The 20,709-nt window shown below is 53.4% G+C and overlaps 1 protein-coding gene and 1 long non-coding RNA gene across 2 annotated transcripts in view; one reads left to right on the forward strand and one right to left on the reverse strand.

Annotated features, from left to right (window-relative positions):
• On the forward strand, positions 1-15,083 carry LOC103691970 (uncharacterized). The gene is made up of 3 exons (XR_591859.3): positions 1-739; positions 7,770-7,884; positions 13,803-15,083. It is a non-coding gene; the product is annotated as an uncharacterized LOC103691970 (long non-coding RNA).
• Positions 11,065-20,709, reverse strand: part of Ube2v1 (ubiquitin conjugating enzyme E2 V1) — a 22,850-nt gene continuing 13,205 nt past the window's right edge. The window contains exons 2-4 of the mRNA NM_001110345.2: positions 20,092-20,240; positions 13,446-13,571; positions 11,065-12,475 (exon numbers count right to left, since the gene is read on the reverse strand). Of these exons, the coding sequence (NP_001103815.2) occupies positions 12,329-12,475; positions 13,446-13,571; positions 20,092-20,240 (422 nt within the window). The 3' untranslated portion in view covers positions 11,065-12,328. The remainder of the gene's footprint in view (positions 12,476-13,445; positions 13,572-20,091; positions 20,241-20,709) is intronic.

The following is a 20,709-nucleotide window of genomic DNA, read 5'->3' on the forward strand; positions in this document are numbered from 1 at the left end:
GGAGGAACAAGAGGTTGTGAGGCAGCAGAATGTGCTGACAGTGCAGTGTTGAAGCCAGGAGACCCTCTGTTTCCTCTTAGAGTAGATAGTGAGGTCCCCAGCCTGTTGTTCCCAGGCTGAAACTGTGTAATGACCCACCAGAGGAAGGGACAGAGGAGCCAGCCAGTTTCCCAACTGGGCCAGAGTAGTCTAGTCCTGGTGTAGCCCCTGCCAGACATGATGGGGTCTGCTCTGAGAAACGACACAGCTCCTAAGGGCTTGGGCCCAGGTATCGACCACCTCAGCCTCGTGTCCGGCACAGAGTGATGACCTTGGGAGACCCTGATGGGACTAGCCACCTGGGGAGCTCTCGGCTGTGCGAGCTCCCTTCCCAGCACTTCACTCATGGTAACTTCTCGAAGCTCTGAGTATAGGACAGCTGGGTACCCAGTCTGAGGCCCAGAGAGGCAGTGATTTTCCGAAAGGCAAGCCCGGATCTCATCTCATCTCTGTAGGAACTCAGGGACACCTTGAGTTCCACCCCCAGCCCCCATTCCAGGGGGGTCCGAACCACAGTCAGGGCTTGGCTGGTGGTGGGGGACACTTCCTGGAGCCCCCCTCCACCGCAACCTGCGCCCGCCCAGGCTTCGGATTTCAGCCAGCCTTGGGGTGAGCGGCCTGTTCTGCCCTGTGCCCGAGAGGAATGTTCGCGGTGGCATGGGCCCGGGTCCGAGAAGAAAGGCAGCCTTGTGGGCGAAAGGTGAGCCGCTGGGTGGGCGCGGGCGTGTTTACCCAGGGCCGGGCGTGTGGCTCGGGATGGCGCCGCTGTCAGCCGCCGGCCGCCTGGGCCTCTGCTGGCCTCCAGATGTGCTCTGGCTCCAGCCGGCCGGGCCCCCACCCCACGCACAGAGGGGCTTTATCAAAAGCGGCTGTGAGGAGGCCCGGGAGGCTGCCTGGCTCCAGCCTGCTGGCTCTGCGCCCCACCCGGCCTGCAGCAGCCAGGGAGAGCCCAAGGCAGCAGCTCCCCTCCGCACTGACGGCGATCCTGCGTGCCTGGGGAGGGGAGCGGGGATGACGACGACAGAAGGACCCACGGGGGACGGGAAAGATGGGGTTCAGGACTGTGGGGTGGGCAGAGGCCGATCGATGCAGGGCTCGCTAGGCTGCCCCGCTTCTGGGGCAGGAGGTCCCCTCCACTTTCTGGTTGGATGAGGCTGGCTGGCGAGGGCGCTCTTCTTTATGGTTTCTTGGTAATAATAATAACTTATAGCCAAAAAGTAAATAAATAGAGACCAGGACTCCCGCCTGCCGCCGCCTCAGCCCTGCTGCCCTGAACTGCTTTCTCCAGCTAGTCGGAGCGCATCCCAGAACTCCTTCCTGGTTCAGTTTTTTTTTAAAACGGTATAAAGTACAAACGGTTCGAGGCTGGAGATGTGGAAGGACGGCAGGGACTTCATCCTGTGAGCTGGAGAAGGCCTGGTCTCTGCGTGCATATCCCCTACTCCGAGTCTACCCATTTGAGGGTCTAAAGCGAAGTCCTTTTCACGTCTGTGTAGTACTCCACGGGTGAACTTCCTTGCTTCCTAGGCCTGTGGCGATGGGTGTCTAGGTGGTTCCCTGTGGCACACACTGTAAACTGCCCGCAGTGTGCTCACCCTGCCGGTGTTCCAGGACTGGGGAAGCATTTTCTGGTAGAGTCTGAAGTGTGGCAGGCGCTGCCTTTCCTCCTCAGAGAGCAGTTGTTCACTTGCTCTCCCCAAAGCCTGAGATCTTCATCCCCCGGAAGCTGCACGGCAGAAGGAACCTGGGAGTGGGAGGGAGATGCCCCCTGCTAAAAACCCCACCGTAGACTCTTTCTCATTTGTTGTTTGTTTGTTTGTTTGTTTGAGGCAGGGTCTCGCTGTATAGCTTTGGCTGGCCTGGAACTCACTATGTAGACCTGGAGATCTCAACTCACAAAGATCCACTTGTCTCCACCTCCAGGATGCTTCAATTAACAACGTGAGCCACTAGGCCCAGCCACTAGGCCCAGCCACAGAAACTTTCGTTTGTTTGTTTTGTTTTGTTTTGTTTTTTGAGACAGGATCTCACCGAGTAGTTCTCTGACTGTCCTGGAACTTGCTCTGTAGACCAGGCTGGCCTCAAACTCAGAGATCCACCTGCCTCTGCCTCCTGAGTGGGATTAAAGGAGTCACCACCACCATGGCTGGTTATTTATTGATTTTAATACCCTGCATGGCTGTCTGTTTGTGTGAGCCCAGCTGCCCACAGAGGCAGGAAAAGGGTGGGCTGGGATTGAACTTGGTTCTCCAGGAAGGGCAGCAGCAAGTACTCTTAGCCACTGAGCCAGCTCTCCAGCCCCAGGAACCATTCTTTTGTTAACAAATAAACATTTCCAAGTAGGGCTGGGGGTTGTGGCTTAAACACCTATGGCCTTAACTTGTTTAAAACCCTGAATTCTGTCCCCGGCACCCACACCTAAAATCCCAAGTCTGTGAAAATGTACCTTCCTGTCCACACTGAGAGAAACTCTAGGGAGCTTAGGCGAGAGGGCACTCAGGTGGAAGGAGCTAGCCTGTGTGGAAGGCCGGGGCCCAGATACCCACAGGTCAGCTCTTGCTTGGTGGCCTGACCAGGCCAGCCTTGTCTCCTGTGGGGTCTCAGAGGCTGTAATTAAAACCTCATTCAGCTCTGTAACCGTTGGTTCCACCCCTGCCAGCCCCTTCCGGGAACTGGATCTCCAAGGCAGACCCCATTTAGCTTGCCCAGTTACCTTTCCGTCCCCAGAGCACACAGTAGGTGCTTGTGGCTGATTGAATTGAATCAAGACAAGATTACGTAATAGCAGATGGTCTCCTCCACTGAGAGGGAGGACACAGGGACACAGAGAACTGGCCTTGAAGAGATGGGGCAGCAGGAAACTGGCGTGGTGTGGCTGCAAGCCAAGTGTGCTAGGTGCCACCAGGGAATGGAGAGAGCCTTTGCACCATGTCTCTAAACTTCAGATTCTGGCCCTAGAACGAAGGGAAGAAATGTTTCTGTCTCTGTGGGTTTCTATTTTTGTTTGTTTAATTATTTAGATAAATAGCCCAGGCTAGCCTCAGACTCCCTCTGTAGCTGAGGATGACTCTGAACTTCTGATCCTTCTGCTTCCACCTGCAGGGTGCTTCAGAAATAGTTCTTTAGATTTAAGCCTTTTTGAGGCTGCCCTACTTAGTGCTGCGGGGTGGGTATCTCCATGAGGAAGCAGACAAAAGCTAAACCAAGAGTTTCTGCAGGAAGAATGGGGCAGGGTGAGGTGCTCACCCTCACTGGGGGCTACAGGGAGCTGTGACAAGGCTGCCCCTCCACTCGATAGGGGAGCTGGATGGGGACACACCGGGAATTACTCTTAGGGCATGAAGGAGACGTCATGGAAATAAACCTCACAGACACCTCAACCTCAGAAGTGAAGCCAGCACCCACTGACAACTTCCAGAGACACTTCAGCTAGCGCTTGGCCCCTTCAGGCGCAGCCCAGAGTCAGGCAGGTGGAGGGAAGTTCCCCACCTGTCTGCCCTTAGTCCTTCTTGTTGATTCTCCAAGTCAACAGGAGGTAGTTCAAGAAAGGGCCCAACGCCTGGCTGTGTCCTGTTCCCCACTGAGCCTCAGTTTCCCCATGTGCAGTTGAGGGAAAAGACACCTGTCTTTGCCAAAGCTGTTGTGGAGGGTAACAGACTCAGTAGGTGCGCACTGAGGGACGAGGGTCCAGACAGAGCCTGGGTTTCCTGGACACAGATCTGACGTAACACAGGGACTGGGCTTGCCAAGTTCCTATCTGCCTCCTGCCTGAGGCCTGTCCTTGGGCCCCTCAGGGCTATGGCACAGGGGCCCTCGGAGGAACTCAGTCTATGTTTCCTGCTGAGGAAAGGCCTGGAATCAAAGCTGGCTCAGGCCAGGAGGGTTTTGAAAGTGGCTGAGGTAGGGAAGGGATGTGAGATTCCAGTGTCTCTGTCCTTCTGGGGAACCTGTTAGCAGAAGGGAAGGCTGACCGGACAGCTGCTAACTCCAGAGCAACTGAGTTCTGTCGGATTTGGGAGGCAAAATTCCCGAGTTTTGGGCAAATGGCACAGAGGCACTTGTGTGATATGAGGTCCGACTCAGCCAGGACTCCCATGCCCAATTGACTTCTGGACTGCTGTGTGGCATTGCACAGGGAGGTTGACATCTCAGGGCATTGGCTTCCTCACCTACAAAAGGAGGGAAAGGACATCCCTCCCCTCGGACTTGTGAGGAAGGGAGTGGACGAGTGCTTGCTTGGGATAAGCTGGTATGGACCCTGGCTTTGCTGGGTCTGCCCTGCTAGCTTTCCTACTTCCGTTAACTCCAGGAAGCCCCTTTACTAATCTTCTCCAGCCTCTGAGCTGGGTCCCCGGACACCCTGTCTGTAGCTATGGAAACCAGTCATGAGAGGTGGAAGGACACGTGCCTGGGGCACATAGCAGGTAGAAGGCCGAGCTGAGATTTGAACCCTGTTCTACTTTTCCTTCTGTGATTGGGATAAACGCTATGTCCAAAAGCCACTTGGGGAAAAAGGCTGTGTTTAGTTTCCAGGTTGAAGAGGATGCCAGGGCAGGAGCCTGGAGCAGAAGCCAGGAAGACAAAGCTCTTACTGCCCGCCCTGCTTGCTCACACACACACGCACGCACACATACACACACACACACACACACACACACACACACACACACCCTTTTAGATGGGTTTTTGTCACACTTGTTCATTGTGTGTGCACACACATGCTGTGCATGAGAATACATATATATGGGAGGACAACTTGTGGCACTCGATTCCCTCCTTCCATTGTGTGGTGTCCACAACTTAACTTCTCTCTCTCTCTCTCTCTCTCTCTCTCTCTCTCTCTCTCTCTTTCTTTTTTTACCGGAGCTGAGGCCTTGCGCTCCCCCCCCTCCCCCCCCCCCGGGGCTGGGGATCGAACCCAGGACCTTGCGCTTCCTAGGCAAGCGCTCTACCACTGAGCCAAATCCCCAACCCCTTCGCTGAGTCCCAATGGCCTTTTCTCTTTCTTTCTTTCTTTCTTTCTTTCTTTCTTTCTTTCTTTCTTTCTTCCTTCCTTTCTTTCTTTTGTTTTGTTTGTTTGTTTGTTTTGGTCTCTTTATGTATCCCTGGCTGTTCTGGAACTTTATATGCAGATGAGGCTGGCCTCAAACTCACAGAGATCCAGAGTGCTGAGAGATTAAAGGTGTAAACCACCACATTCTTTTGTTTATTCCCCCCCCCCCCAGCTGAGGCCCAAACCCAGGGCCTTGCGATTTCTAGGCAAGTGCTCTACCACTGAGCTAAATCCCCAACCCCTCTTTTGTTTATTTTCAAGACAGGGTTTCTCTGTGCAATAACCTTTGTTGTCCTGGAAGTCACTTTGTGGACCAGGCTGGCATCAAACTCACATAGAGATCTGCCTGCCACTGCCTCTTGGGTGCTGTGTATAAAGGTGTGAGCTGGGCTGGAGAGATGGCTCAGCGGTTAAGAGCACCGACTCGGGGGTGGGGATTTAGCTCAGTGGTAGAGCGCTTGCCTAGGAAGCGCAAGGCCCTGGGTTTGGTCCCCAGCTCCGGGGGGGGGGGGGGGGGCAAGAGCACCGACTGCTCTTCCAGAGGTCCTGAGTTCAATTCCCAGCAACCACATGGTGGCTCACAACCATCTGTAATGGGATCTGATCTGATGCTCTCTTCTGGTGTGTCTGAAGACAGCCACAGTGTACTTATATATAATGAATAAATAAGTCTTTTAAAGAAAAGATGTGGGCCACCATCCTTGTTTCAGCAACGTTTCCTACACAGCGGTTGGCACCGCCCACAGTGCCAACACCAATTAATGCCTGGAAGACAGGACCACAGGCCAGTCTGACCTGGGCAATTCTTCCGTTGATCCTCCCTTGAGGTTCCCAACTTCCCAGGTGATGCTGGGTTTGTGTCAAGGTGACAGCTGAAGCTGACTGTGACAGACCTCCCCCTGGCTGCTAATGTCTAGAGCTCAGCTGAACTTTGCTCACTAAGCTGTGTTGACTAAGACCATGCTGAGATCAGATCCTCTGTGCATCTGGGGGTGGGGGCTCACAGCATCCTTGGTTCATGCCCACTGGCTGCTGGAGTCAGCCCCACGGGTGTGACAGCTGACTGACCTTGGAGAGGCCACTTTGGTATGACAGGGCTCACAAGCCCTCTAATGGCTCCTCTTCTTGCAGCACGACCCACCATAACCTGTGCCTAAGAAGCTAGGGAAAGTTAGGGGAGTTGGGGAGACAGCTTTGAGACTGTCAACATTCCAGGCCCAAACTTGTGGGACACAGGTGGCTTGTTATGGGAAGTGAGTGTCACACCAGTGTCATGTACCAGGTGTCTCCCTCTGACTCCAGGACCTGTAGAAAGTCCTGATTTCTAGGTCAAGGGGTGTCAAGAAGGAAGGAAAGGTGGCAGGGAAGAAAGCCAGTACCCAGTAGAAGCCCCATCCATTCAGGCTATGGTCACTCAGAGGGCACTTGCAGTAGATTTGAATTTGGGATTTGCCCCCGAAGCCCATGCTTACACATATCACAGAGCTTATAGGCAGAGGTGTGCCGCTCCAGGGTCCTCTGAAGGGACAAGCCATGTCCACCCAAGCAGATCTAACCCCAGCTCACAGGCCCTACTCAAACATGCTGTGTCTTTGAGCAAATGGCGCCCCTCCCTGGGTATCAGAGTCCTTGCTCACCCCAGCAGCAAACAGCTGGGTAAGGAAGGGTTTGTTGGACTTAGGCCACAAAGGGACAAGTGGTGTCAGGGTGGGATACCAGCCCTGGTGGGTCTGTTGGACTCTGGGTCCCCAACAGCCCCTACTCTACCAGGTTGGAGAGTCACCTGGTTCCCAAGCCATTCATCAGTGGCTCTGGCTTTGGGTGGAATGTCTGGGGCACCAGCATAGATTCCAGCCTTGCTTCAAGGAGGGACGGTCACTTCCGTGTCCCCTGCCTCCTCCCTCTTTGCTCTCTTGCAGGTATGCTGACCTCCCAACTACAACTTCAAGTCTAGCGTGCCTCTGCCTCGGGGCCTTTGCTCTAGTCTCATCAGTCTGAAACCTCCTTCCCACAGATGCGGGCAGTTCCTCCTACTGACATCTTCGTTCAAAGGCTACCTTGCCTCTCCGACTCCAGGGACTCTCTGTCTGTCACAAATCCCACATACACCTTATCTCCTGAAGCAATTACTATCAGAGGGGTTGATTAGGGAGGGTGGTGAGGGCAGTGTGGCTGATGTGGCCCGGGAGTCTCCTGACCTGAATTATCTGAGAGACAAAGTAATTACGATCCAAGGAAGCTGTGGTGTAAGCAAGAGCTCAGAGCCATGGGTGCCGTGGGAAGCTGGAGAGGAAGAAGGTGACCCCTGTTTGAAGGGGGCCAGCAATGCTGGGAGTTCACTGTGTAGGAGAGGTGCCCCCAACTGTGAGTGGGTGGGTACAGCAGCCGCAGCTCCTGTGGGTGACGGGCAGCAGAGCAGCCATTGTTTTCCTGTGTCCACTGAGCCAGTGGGGTTTGCAGGGGCTCCCAGACTGTCACGTGTCCATTTATCTGCTCCTTGGGTACCTGTTCAGCCCTGCACGCTGGGGGCGTTTAGTGTGACACCGTGACCTGCACCTTTCAACCCAGGTCTGTGCTCTCGGCCTCCCCCGCCTGGAACAGCCTATGGTGCCTGGCCAGTCACCCCTTCAAAGGCTGCTCCCCTGCACTGTCTTCCATCACCCCTCGTTCTCTACAGGGTACTCGCTGGACACCTCTGAAGCCACACTGTGCACCTGCTTCCTTGTCCCTAGCCCACCCCGTTCCAGCTCACAGCTCACAGCTCCTGCTTGATGCACAGGCTCTGACAGACCGTGAGTATGCACAAGCCCGCTAGCTGGGTGAGTGTGTCAGGAGAGGAAAGCCTCCCGGGGCCAGCCGGGGCTGGGTCTTTACCGGATGGAAAAGGGACTGTCAGGCCTGAGGAAGGGCTGATGGGCAGGTGGGAAAACAGAGTTTCTTCCCAAGTACTTGCCTGAGGGGTGGGTGAGGCAGCTCAGGGGTGGGAACAGTAAAGATAGTGACAGCAATAAAAACACCTTCAGCATACTGTCCCCACAGAAACAGACACCTCGCCCCACCTGCGGCCTGGCTTCTCTCCACAAGGGGGGGAAGGCTGGCCTACGAGGCTTGTGTTCCACTCACTCACTTTTCCTCTGTCCTGCCTCCCCACCCCTACCCCTTTAAGCCTTTGAGTTTGCAGTTGGTGGCCATCAGAGGACCCTCATCCTGAGACCCCACCCTTGCCTCTGTCCTCACTGAAATCTCAGGGTCCTGGGAACAGGACAGGTTTCGCGGGGGGTGCAGGGAGGGGCACTGCCTTCCTCCGCAGTTTTCTCTGCAGGGCACCCTGGAGCTGCAAGCTTCTTTCCTGCTCAGTGGCCACATCTGTCCCCACCTGTCCCCGTTTCAGTCCAGCTGGTTGGGAACTGATGCGGGTGAGGCGGTAGTCTGAAGCGCAAGGGCGCCCTCTGCTGGCTTCAGTGATGCAAAGGCTTGAGGGGAACCTGGAGGCCAGTACTTGCAGGCTTGGGCAGACATGAGCTGCTGTTTGCAACAGAGTATAGCATACCAGCTGTGTGAGGTTAGTGTGAGGTTAGGCACAGAGGTTCGTGAACCTGCCTGGAGTCACACAGCAGAGCCTGGCCTTGAGGCCTACAGAGGAGAGCTGGTGCAGTCCCTCCTCACTCCCTTGACAATGCCTACCCCGCCCCTGTCCCACTCACATTCAGTAGTATTTATGAAGTTAGGCTGGGCCTCATGCTCACAGCTGACGCTCAGGGGGGCGGGAGGGGCAAACAATAGAAGTAAATATGTCCCTATCGGGTGTGATAGAACCTGAACGTGTCAGTCTCGGCCACACGCCCACCCTGACGTGATTTTTTTTTTTTTTTTTTTTTACACTTCTGAGATAGGGTTTTCCCACCACTGCCACACCCCAGCCAACCAAGGGTCACTATCACCGTCTTGACGGTGGGTGACATCACTGTCCTCCTTACCTAGTGTTTCCGGCACCCAGAAGCATTGGCCCAAGATAAAGCTAGTCCCCAGTGGGGATGGTCTGGCTGTGTGTGCTGGGAAGCTGAGCTGCGAGAGATACTAGCTCACAAAGCATGGGTGTGAACAGGAGTTCAAATGATCAAGACATATTAACGAGTGAAACGTCAGAATCAAACTCGTTACTGCATATGCGATTTAAAAAGGAAACAAAATAACGATGGCCCTAGAGAGGCCCCCCACCACACACCTCTTTTTTCTGACACTTCTAGTTTCTCATGGCTGTCATTCTGCAGCTGTGCTGACAGGCACCTGTGGATGGTGTCATTAGCTCCCTGCCCAGCCACTTGTGAACACAGATGCCAACACCCAGGCTCCTGGGGTCACAGCATGCTCCTCAAAGGGCTCCTAGAACCACAGCTCTCTAGAAGCAAGGGCTTGGGCCCAGGTATCGACCACCTCAGCCTCGTGTCCGGCACAGAGTGATGACCTTGGGAGACCCTGATGGGACTAGCCACCTGGGAGCTAGTGCGAGCTCCCTTCCCAGCACTTCACTGGGAGGACCTGGAGAATGGCAGGTGCCCCGTGCAGAGACTACAGGTATGGCACTGTTAACCATGCCCACGTAGGTTAATGGACTTGTGGTTTCTGGGAGGCATCACATAAAATTTACTGCTCACCAAGCCCATCCCAAAACTGAGCGAGACCTTTCAAGCCTGTGTGTGTGCTGTGGCCTCTCAATGACAGCTGGTGGACATCAAGGGACCCATGTGGACCCCACAGTGTAGAGCCAGATCCTGTGGGCTCTTGTTGGTGTCACCTCTCAAAGAAGAATGTGACATCTGCAAGCTGCTGAGTGGAGACCCCAGCCTTGAGCCCCAAATGACTTGGAAGTCAAAGGAGCCCAGGCCAGAAGGGACCTGTTGGCAGGCACCAAGCACCTGGGGTCTGGCACGGCCTTCTGGGCAGCTTGTTGGGGCTGGCCCAGCCTTTCTGCAACACCTGAACTGGCCAAGTGCCAGAGCGAATTTCTGCCCCAGCTGTAGGCTGGCCTGTGTGTCCACAGGATGAAGTTCAACCAGGCATCTTGACATGTCCCTTTTCCTTGTAGACAGCTGTGGAGAAGCTGCCAATTTATCAAATCAAGTAGCCCCAAAGCTACTTTAAGCAAGGGAAAAGCAACTTTAATCTTTACCCACGTTCCCACCCCCAGCTATTTTGCTGTGACCTGCTTGATTTAACTAGGGCCATCCACTGGGGCAGCAGGGCTCACCAAAAGGTCCTTACCCTAGGGCCTAGAACTGATTCTCCTGCATCCCCACTAAATATGGCTACATCTGTACAAACCACGCCCAGCCATTTTGTTTTTCCCAGGATCTGTCTCTGTAGGTCAAATTCCCCACCTAGCCTCCACCACCTAAATAAGAGCCTTTAACAGCTATTTTTGGCTCGTCATGGGACGCAGCCCTTTAATCCCAGCACCTAGGAGCAGAGGCAGGTGAATCGGAGAGTTGGAGGCTGGCCTGGTCTACGGAGTGAGCTCCAGGACAGCCAGGGCTACGGAAGGTCCTGTGCCTGGCTTTGCATCTCCCCGAGTAGGGAGAGGTCTGTCCATCACCTCACGCACACTGATGAGAGAGTCTGAGTTGGCTGGAGAGCCCCGAATGTTCTCATAAAAGGTGGAGCTCTGGCTTCAGACGTCAAGGCAGTTCCCAGAGCATCTCAGGCATCTGACTCCTGCTGAATATGCCTGGTGAGGAGGGTACAACCTGCTCTGTACCGAACGAAGCACACTTGTTTATTACAGTACACTCGGGAACAACGGACAGAACAGCTTATGGACACTGTTAAACTTGACTTACAGGATGCTTAGCCCAGAGAGCTAGTTTGCCCCAGAAATATCAGAGGCCCCATCAGCCACTTTTTAGACCTCATACCTGCTGCTTCAAAAGGTGGATCCACGTATATGCTTAAAACAAAACAATCGAACCCTTTGCAACACAACGAATTGCCTTTATTTCAGTATGCATCCACATTTCAACATTTAGTGGTCCTGAACAGAGTGGGGAGCGTGGCAATGAGCCAGGAGCCAGGCCCACCGATCTGCAAAAATCTGCGAACGTGGTGACACAGAGCTCCTCTGGGTCCCTGCCGAGGGTCTGAGGAACAACACTGAAACCCGAGTCTGCAGGGTCAGGGCTTCCTGCTCCAGCTGTCAGGCTCCACACCAGACCCGATGGGTGGTCAGGGTGACTGAGAGCCCTGTTCAAACCTCTTCAATGTGTAAAAGCAAAGCAATTATGGGAAAAGGAACCAACTCAGAACCATGTGCACCGAGGACTCTCCGCATGGCCTTTCTCTAGGCATATATCCAAGGACCCTGAGCGCTGGCCCGTCTGAGTCGCCCGGTGACTGCTCTGTTCACCTCTAGACCTGAGCTCAAAGCTCAAGGGCTGATGGTGGTGGCAGGGCCGAGGACCCGGCGCTCCCTTCCCAGGCTGGTGGCAGGTGAACGAGTGTGGTCCGGAGCTAAGTGAGGGAGGCCAGGCTCTTCCAACCTCATCTGGTGGCTTCTGGCCACAGCAAGTGTTGGGTGGTGACGGGCAACAAGGGACTTGAGGAGGGGAAAGCAGCACCCCTTGATAAAGGTGGGGAGACGGGAAGCCCTGAATTCCTCACCCACGGCCAATTTCAGAGGGAAGGGAGATTACAATCTAAGCTTTGGCCAAGGGTGGGAGTGGAGGAGTGGGGACCATGGCTTGGATGGGGCAATCACTTAAGACTTAAGAAAGCAGGGGTGCAGCCAAAGCGCCCCAAGCCCAGCGGTGGTCAGTCCCACGGCTGCTACCTGAAGCCTCCCCATCTATTCTAAGGGCCACCACACAGCTATGGCGGAGGGCAGGGCGGGCAAAGGCAGACCCAGGCCGAGTGCCAGCAGCAGGTGATTGTGTGAGACGTGTCTGTTCACAGTTGCGTTAGCTGTGCCCACCGCTCCCAAAGGAAACCGATTTCAACACACCTTCTTGATCCCAGAAGTTCAACCAGGCAGACAGCGGTTACACTCGACAGATGATGTTACACAGCACAACTTAGGATTTTCAAATGGACAAGAAGTTAGTATCAGAGCAGTGTCTCAGGATGAAGTCTGAGTGGGGCTTCCTCTCCAGTACTTTGAGGTCTACAGATGGATCTAGAAAAATTCACTACTGTGGAAAATGAAGACTTGGGTTGGATGGGGAAGGGAGGCCGGGGCCTTGGTGACTAATTGCTGTAACACTGTCCTTCTGGTGGCTGTGGCAGCTTCATGTTCTCTTTTGACATCATCAAGCGCCTCAGTTCCTGCAGGATGACTTTGATGCTGTGGGAATTCTGCCACTTTGCCAGCACTGCTGTGGCTCGTGGATCCACCTGCAGAGGCAAGCACGCACATTACTGTGAACTCTGCAGCAAACCTTCCCGCTCCCCAAGGCTGGTGTGCCAAGCCCACAGGGCCCAGTGACCCACAGGCTGTGCCGAGCTGCTCTCCTGCAGACAGTCGGCCCCCCTTTTCTGGTCTTGGCATGAAAAAAGGAGCAGAGCCCATGGCACACAGGGAGACTCAACTCGGCCAAACTCAGGCCGGCCTGACCAACCAGCACCTGGCGTCCACACCCTATCCTTTCTCTGCTTTGCACCGGGGGTAAGGTGGTGTGGGTAGCCTACTGGGGCGGAGGCAGCAGCAAGAGCAGCCATGGCACCCAGGCTACCCAGGGGTTGGTGGCTCTGATACAGTAACACACAGGACGGGGTGGCAGGAAAGTTCACTTCTGCCTCTCTGCCCCATCTTCTGAAGACTTCAAGGATAGGCTGGGCACAGTGCCTACAAGTCCCTGCCAAGCAAGACCTGGACTGAGGATTTACGGCTAGGGTGTGGCTCAGTGGCAGATCACCCTAGCCTGTGCTCTAGACAGCTGCAACCCTGACCTCTTAAGGCCACTGACAATGCTAATGCAGGTGGCTGAGAAAGAGGAATGTCGTGGGTAGAGAGGCCAGCCTGGACTGCACCGTGAGTTCCAGGCTAGACATTGCTACAGAAAACAGTATTACAAATATCACACGGCAGTGGCTGAGACACAGGAGGTAGAGATGTGGGGACAGTTTCGCCTCCACCTCAGTTTCCCAATCTCCACCTCATGGTGTCAGGAACGAGGAGCATGAGCACTCTTATCGCAGTGACAGCGCAGGGCCTTGGGGCGACAAGACACAATGGAAGCAGCCCCGCCCAACGCTGCACACGCACAGCACTGTGATAACGTGCAGGAGGGGCAGGAGAGCACAGGCAACGCCACACGCACCCGCCTGCACTCACGGGGCAGCAGGTGGGCAGGGTAGGACTTACCACTCCATTGGAACTGCTCACGCCACTCATATTGACTCTTGTTACAAATCTCACAGACGGGGGTGCTTCTGGATACTTAGGCCCACACTCTATCTTAAGGCTGTATATTCGGTTTTCATAAATTGTCTGGAAAAAAGGAGTACAGAGATGAGATACAAGGCCCTATGAGAGGTGCAACTTCCAACAACCTGGAGACCCTGTTGCCCTACACCACCTGGTGACACATCTGCCCTGTGCCCCAGAGAAGCAAGCAAAGGATAGAACACAGGAGGAAACGAGGGTCTAAGTGCCAACAAGTCTGACCTGAAGTCAGTAGAATATGCCATCTGCCCTCAGAACCTTCTTTCTCTTATGCAGTTGCAGTGACCTGAGAAGCCACCAGCATCAAGTGAGTGAAGCAGGAGGCCATGCAGCTGAGGTACCAGACCACCAGGGCCAGCATCAACTGTGAAATGCCAACTGTGTCTGTGTGTGGTGGCACACACTTGTAACCCCAAGAGTTCAAGATCATCCACAGGGGGGTTGGGGATTTAGCTCAGTGGAAGAGCGCTTGCCTAGCGAGCGCAAGGCCCTGGGTTCGGTCCCCAGCTCCGAAAAAAAGAAAAAAAAAAGAAAAAAAAAAAAAAAAAAAAAAAAAAAAAAAAAAAAAAAGATCATCCACAGGAACACAGTGACCTTGAGCCTTACGAGTCTGGCTTATGTCTATTTCTATCTCAAATAACCGGGAATGCCAAGGGTTGAGGGCTGTGGAGACGGCCTAGGGGGTAGAGGGGCTTGTCAAGGCAGGAGGGAAAGACTACAAAATGTGTCTACTGACTGCTGTGCAGAGTTAAAAGCCAACCGTCCATTTCTTCATTGAGAAACATGGGAAAGCCCATGGCCCACACCAGCACCACTGCCTGCAATGTCCAACCGGAGCCACCACGCCGCCCTGAAGGCCTGGCTCAAACAGTCAGGTGTCTAAAGACAGCTCTAGGAGCCCTCCCACCTGGGAGCCGTGCCCTGGACAGGGGCCACCCTTTGTCAGGCAGGAGGCAGCACACCTCCCTCCCTCCTCAGGAGTCCTGCACACAAAGCAGTTGCTCCTGTGCAGACAGCGACACCTGCTGGTCTGCGGTCCACCAGTCTAAGTGTTCAGGTTCAGGTCATCCAGAACACACCTATGCAGACCATTCTTAGGCCAAGATAAGCAGATGCTCAAAAATGCTCTTCCCACCCTCAAGCTCCCCTCCCCTCGCCTCCCCTCTAGAGCCCTGCTACCGACCATCTATCAGCAGGGTCAGCAGAACTCGGCTATAGGGCCTGGGGGTCTGGGTGGAGGAGTGCTACTCACGGCTTGTGGGTTCAAATCTGCCCAAGGAAGATTAGTCCCTCAGCTCCCAGCACAGGGTCCATACAGACCTACAACCCCAGGAACACCCAGGAGAAAGAAGCCAAGGCAAGACTGCAAAAGTTCAATGTTCCAGTTAGAGCTCTAAAGTGAGATCCTAACTCAAAAACAAGCAAGCAAGCAAGGGTCTGGGGAGAAGCTAAGAGCACTGGCTGGGGGTTGGGGATTTGGCTCAGTGGCAGAGCGCTTGCCTAGGAAGCGCAAGGCCCTGGGTTCGGTCCCCAGCTCTGGGGAAAAAAAAAAAAGAACCAAAAAAAGAGCACTGGCTGTTCTTGTGGAAAAAGGGGGTTGTCATGAACTACAGTGAGACCCTGTCTCAAAGACAAAAAACCTCAAATAGCCAGGCAGTGGTGGCTCACCCCTTTAATCCCAGCACTCAGGAGGCAGAGGCAGAGGGATCTCCAGTTTGAGGCCAGCCTGGTCTACAGAGTGAGTTCTGTACACAGAGACCTTGTCTTGAAAAAACACAAAACAAAATACAAACAAACAAAAACCAATAGGAAACCTGGGCACAGGCCTGTAAGGCTCAGCTGGCTGATGTAAGAGATTTAAGTTCAAGTCCTGGCAGGGCTTTAAGAGCTCAGGGCCACCAGTGTGTGGCTCAGCTACACAGCACCTGCCTGCCCGCCTGCCCGGCACACACACCTAACCCCACTCCCCGACAGCGCCATCCCTCAGACAGCCGAGTCTCGCTGGTGTTGTCTAGATGCTCTGTCAAGGGCCAGTGAGCTGATTCAGCAAGTAAAGACCCTTGCACACCTAAGTTCAATCCCTGGAGTGGGGGGAGGGGAGACAGACAGAAGGACAGGCACTTCAGTGTTCTGACTTCCACAGATACACTGTAATGCACTCATGCACGCATACTTGTGAGTATACACATACAGATAAATGTGAACATTCTACTTATGTGTGTAAGTCTGTCTGTACGCACATGCAGAGTCCACAGAGGCCAGAAGACGGCCTGGAGCTGGAACTGCAGGCAGTGGTGGGGCAGGCATGGATGCTGGGGACGGAACTTTGGTCCTCTGGAGCAGCAAGCACCCTAACTGTGCGCCACCTCTCCAGCCTCATAAATAAAGGAATGCAGACATATATAAAAAGTGCAGCTAGTACACCCACCCTAGGGTCTCAGCACCCAGGAGGTAGAAGGCGGGCAGATTCCTGCCAGTTTGAGATGACAGAGTTAGTGCCAGCCTTGCAAGGACTAAGAAAGATCTTATCTTAAATAAAAAAAAAAAATCAGAGCGAGGGTGATGGCACACAGTCATGCGGGACACTTAGGAAGTGGAAGCAGGAAGTTGAGTTCAAGACCCCAACTCAATAAAACCAGGCAGTTTTTAGTTTCAGAGCACATGCTTTCTGAGCCAATCATAAGAACCCAGAGAACTAAGTTAATGAAAACTACAGGGATGCCAGGGACAGTAACCCCAGCTTTGGGAGGTTAAGGGAGAACTGCTCTATGTTCCAGGCCAATCTGGGCTGCAGTGAGACTCTAAAATATCTCACAGAGCAAAACAACAACGAGGTATAGGTTTGGAAAAGCACAGGACAGAGCTAGTGATGGGGACACCACAGTGCACACACGGCAGCAAAGTCAAAGTCGAAGCTCCTCAAAACGCCCAGCGGCTACCACGTCCTCTGGCAAAGCCAGTCCTGGCACACTCCCCACGGACTCGAAAACTGGTCCACACGAAAACCCCCACCATCGCCAGTGTTAGTCCCAGTGCCTACAGCAAAAGTGAAGGTAAACAGGTGCACCCAAGCTAGAGCTCTGTCTGGCAGTGCCAAGGCAATGCACTGCAGCTTCTACAGCACGCAGGAAGCTCGGCCAGGCTGGGAAGAAGTCAACACCAACAGTTCTAAAGATGAAAAATGATCCAATGGTAAGTGACAAATACTGTGGTGGTCTTGTTAGCTGGATCTCTCTCTCTCTCTCTCTCTCTCTCTCTCTCTCTCTCTCACACACACACACACACACACACACACAGACACAGAGACACACACACACACTCTCACACTGACTCACACCCACACACTGACTCATTCACACACTTACTTTCACACATTCTTACACATCCACTCACACAAACTCTCACTTACACTCACTCATTAACTCTTACACACTCATTCACTAGTGTGTGTACATGCTTGGCATCAAGTACATTACCCACTGAGCTACCCTGATTTTGGCAACATCATGCCAGAGATTGGAGCTACAGAGCACAAAGAAGAGGGGGACGCTTGTTGAGTACCAGCTCTCAACCCTGCCTCCTGCCTGTGGATGCTGTGTGCTTGCTCACCAGACTCCTTCTGTAGGTGGCCTGAGATCCACAAGAGAAGTCAAATAACAACCCTGCTGGACTACACACGTGTGAGCGCTCTAAGCAAGGGAAGGAGACACGCGTGCGACACCTCAGTGCTTCAGGGGCAGAATCTTGCATCTGAGGCCAGCCTGTGCTACATTATCAGACTATGTGAGATGATGTCACAGGTGAAGGCAGGTACAGGATAGAACGAGGCCTGTCATTGGACAAGAAGGAAGGATGGGCAGGAGACAAGTTTGAAGGAAGAGGAGGAGACGGGAACGGAATGGGGAGGAGACAGAGAGCTGCCGAGAGAGAACATGGAGGCTGACGTTACGATTCCCCGCTGTACCTTTACAGGTTGTTATGAGTGTTCTTAAGGGATGGATGTGTACAGGGCTTTGTATGTCTAAGTGGGCAATTATATCTTATCAATTGGATCAGAGGTTATTGTGTTGTGTGGTCTTTCATGTGGAGAATTGAATTTGGCAGAGTGTGTGGGATGCCACAGAGTTGGAATGTGTGTTTCTGGCAGGGAAACCTGCCTTGGGAACTGAATAGGTAGAGAGATCGCTGACGGCTCAGAGAAGCCTTCAGCAGTGTGATATGGGATGGAGCAGAGCTCCAGGCTTTGCTGACAGACTTAAGATATCTAGCAGATATCTAGGGGCACTGCAGTACCGAACCTAGTGGGGGATAAAAGACTCCTATATTTTTTTTATATTTATATAACAACAAAACTGTATCTCAAAAATCAAGGATTGGGGACCACAGAGATGGCTCAGTTATTCAAAGTTCGCACTGTTCTTATAGAGGACCCAGTTGGTGCCTAACACCTGTCAGTAGATCACACGCTCCTGTGAGTCCAGCTCCAGGGGAATCCAAGCTTGGGACACACAGCAAGCATACAACGAAAACACAAGTTCCCAACAGACATAGCCCAGTGGTAGAACCTGCTTGCTGTGTCCTAAGCTCCAGGTCCCAGCATTGGGAACCTGAGGCAGGAGGATTTGAAGTTTAAGGTCCCCCTGGTCTGCAAGGAAAGAACTTCTTCCTTCTCCTTCAAGTTTTTCAAAACAGGGTTTCTCTGTGCTGCAGACCAGGCTGGCTTCAAATTCACAGATCTGACTGCCTCTGCTTCCTGAGCACTGGGATTAAAGTCATGCCCCACCCATGCCCAGCCTCCTTTTCTATTTTTGAGACAGGATCTGGATATGTAGCCCAGGCTACCCTCCAATCAATAATGATCCCTCTGCCTCGGCTTCCCAAAAGCTTGGGATTAGGTCTGAGCCACCACTCTGGGCTGCACTGCAAACCCTAACAACAGAACCTGGAAGGTACCTCGTGCTTTAGCGGCTCAGTCAGCCCTACAGCCTTTAGAAGAGGAGGAGACCTAACTAAGGAGAATCCAAGCCGCTTCTGCTAAAGAAAGGCTCTCTGTATGAAGCCCAAGATGCCTTGAACCTGCAGCAATCCTCCTGCCTCACCTTCCGAGTTTACAGGTATGTGCTGTAGCATACCTAGCCCAACATTTAGGCAGAACATTTTCAACAGCATTTCTGTCTGTCTGTCCTTTTGTTTCGCTCACACGTAGGTGTGTCTGGAGTTATGGACACTTGTGAGCCTTCACATGGATGAGTGCTACGAGCGGAACCTCAGTCCTCTGCAAAAATACCAAGTGCTCTTAGCCCCTGAGCTGTCTCAGCCCATCTGTCTCTTCTGAGACAGAGTCTCACAGTCGCCTGCAATTCCCTGTGGCAAAGATCACTGTGACTGACTGGTGGATCCTTCTGCCTCCACCACCACATGCTAGGATGTGGGCAACTGTGGCCACAGCAAGTTCTTGTTTAGTTCTCACAAGAGTCTCTCAGAATCCAGCAGAGCTGGTAGCTTGGTGCTGCACAAAGTCCATAGCCTCTGCACCGGCCTGACCCCGAGCCACCCACAGGAGCTGTAAGAACATCTCCCTGAGGAAGGAAGGAGAGGATGGGCAGAGCCATCTACATGTATGTCCTGAGTACTCTACAGACTCTGCACGCTGCTGTCCCAGGGAGGAAGAAACGAGGAATGTACACATTAACTCTCACAGCTGGCATCAGAGTTGCAAAGAGGACGTAGGAAGCAGGAGGGAAGCATAAGGCTGCTGCTCAGTGACCCTCTAAGCCGAACTTCAGGTATCTGCCTCCTATTTATTTCCACTGTGCCTTGCTGCTACTGAAGAGGAAGGAAGCTGTCACCTTAGGCACAAACACTAGACAGATCTAGCCACATTCAGGCTCAGCTACACGAGTGTCCCCTTTTAGGGTCTGTCCTTCCTGTACTCTCTCCTGTACTTAGGAGTAAATTCCCTGCCACTTTAGCAATGACCAATGAAAACCCAACTTCTCAGGAGCGAGTTGGTGACCAGTGGGCAGGAGGAGCATGGGCCTGACAGACAGACCTACTTCTGTGACCCTGGGCAGGTGACATCACCCTGGGTCAGCTTCCCCACCTGTAAATGACCTGGAATGTGAGCACTGAACACTTCTGGAGGGCTGACCTTGTACCCTCAAACACAGGCCAGGACCTGACAAAGCAGAGCTCTCATAGGCTTGCTTGCCCCCCTTCTTTGGCCCTGGTTTTTAATAAACCTTTGGACCTGGCAGGCAGGACACAAAGGCAGAGCAAAGCTGGAAGGTGGCTGCTGCCTCAGGAGCACTGCCGTCCAAGTGCTCAGCTGGTGGTGGCAAGCTCGAGGGTCTACACTGCCATGTAAATCCACACGACCAACTACACGGGATCTGCTCACCAAAGGAAAGGATTAAACTGCACCAGAAGGGTTCAAATGAATAAACTGAAACCGGTCAGAGGAAGAACAGCACACTTCAGAAAACGCCACTGGAGAGTGTCTGCCGACAAGGCCACCACAGCTTTAAAGAACAATGACAGTTATAGTTGGAGCTTTGGCGCTTACTCGTGGAGGCCCAATTATCATGCCTGTCCATCTTGTGAGCGTCATGTCCTCGTCGTCCTCCAGACCCCAGCTAACTGTGCCGTCGCCTACTCCTTTCTGGCCTTCTTCCAGCTCTTCCAACAGTCGGAAATTTCGAGGGACTTTTACTCCTAAAATAAATGGAAAGAAACTCAAGATTCTGGCAAATCCAAGGAGAACTGTAAGCCCAGAGCGGGCTGCGAATCCCAGCATGCACACAGCTGCCAACAGCTGCCTCACACACTGAGCCCTGGGGAGCCAGAGGGGTGCCCACCCACTCCAGCCCCTCCACACACCCCAGCCCAACGCCCAGTTTAGCTGTTACTTCCTTTAATCTGAGCGCTGGCTGAGAAGATTGCCTGGGACACAGCACTTCCTTTCATGCAATCGTGGTATGGCAAATTTTGGAGGCTGCAGAGACTTGGGGATGCTCCTGGCTGGGATGGCCTTAGAGATACAAGCATTCTATTGCATGAGATGCCATATTGCTGGCAGCCAGAGGGGCCAGGGGCAGGCTCTCCAGGCTTTTCTGCTCTGTAGGCCTCAGCCCCTCTGGTTCATTTTTCAGCCCCAAAGTTCAGCAAGCTGTCCATGAAGGCA

This window comes from Rattus norvegicus, chromosome 3 (genome assembly GCF_036323735.1).
Source record: "Rattus norvegicus strain BN/NHsdMcwi chromosome 3, GRCr8, whole genome shotgun sequence".
NCBI lineage: Eukaryota > Metazoa > Chordata > Mammalia > Rodentia > Muridae > Rattus > Rattus norvegicus.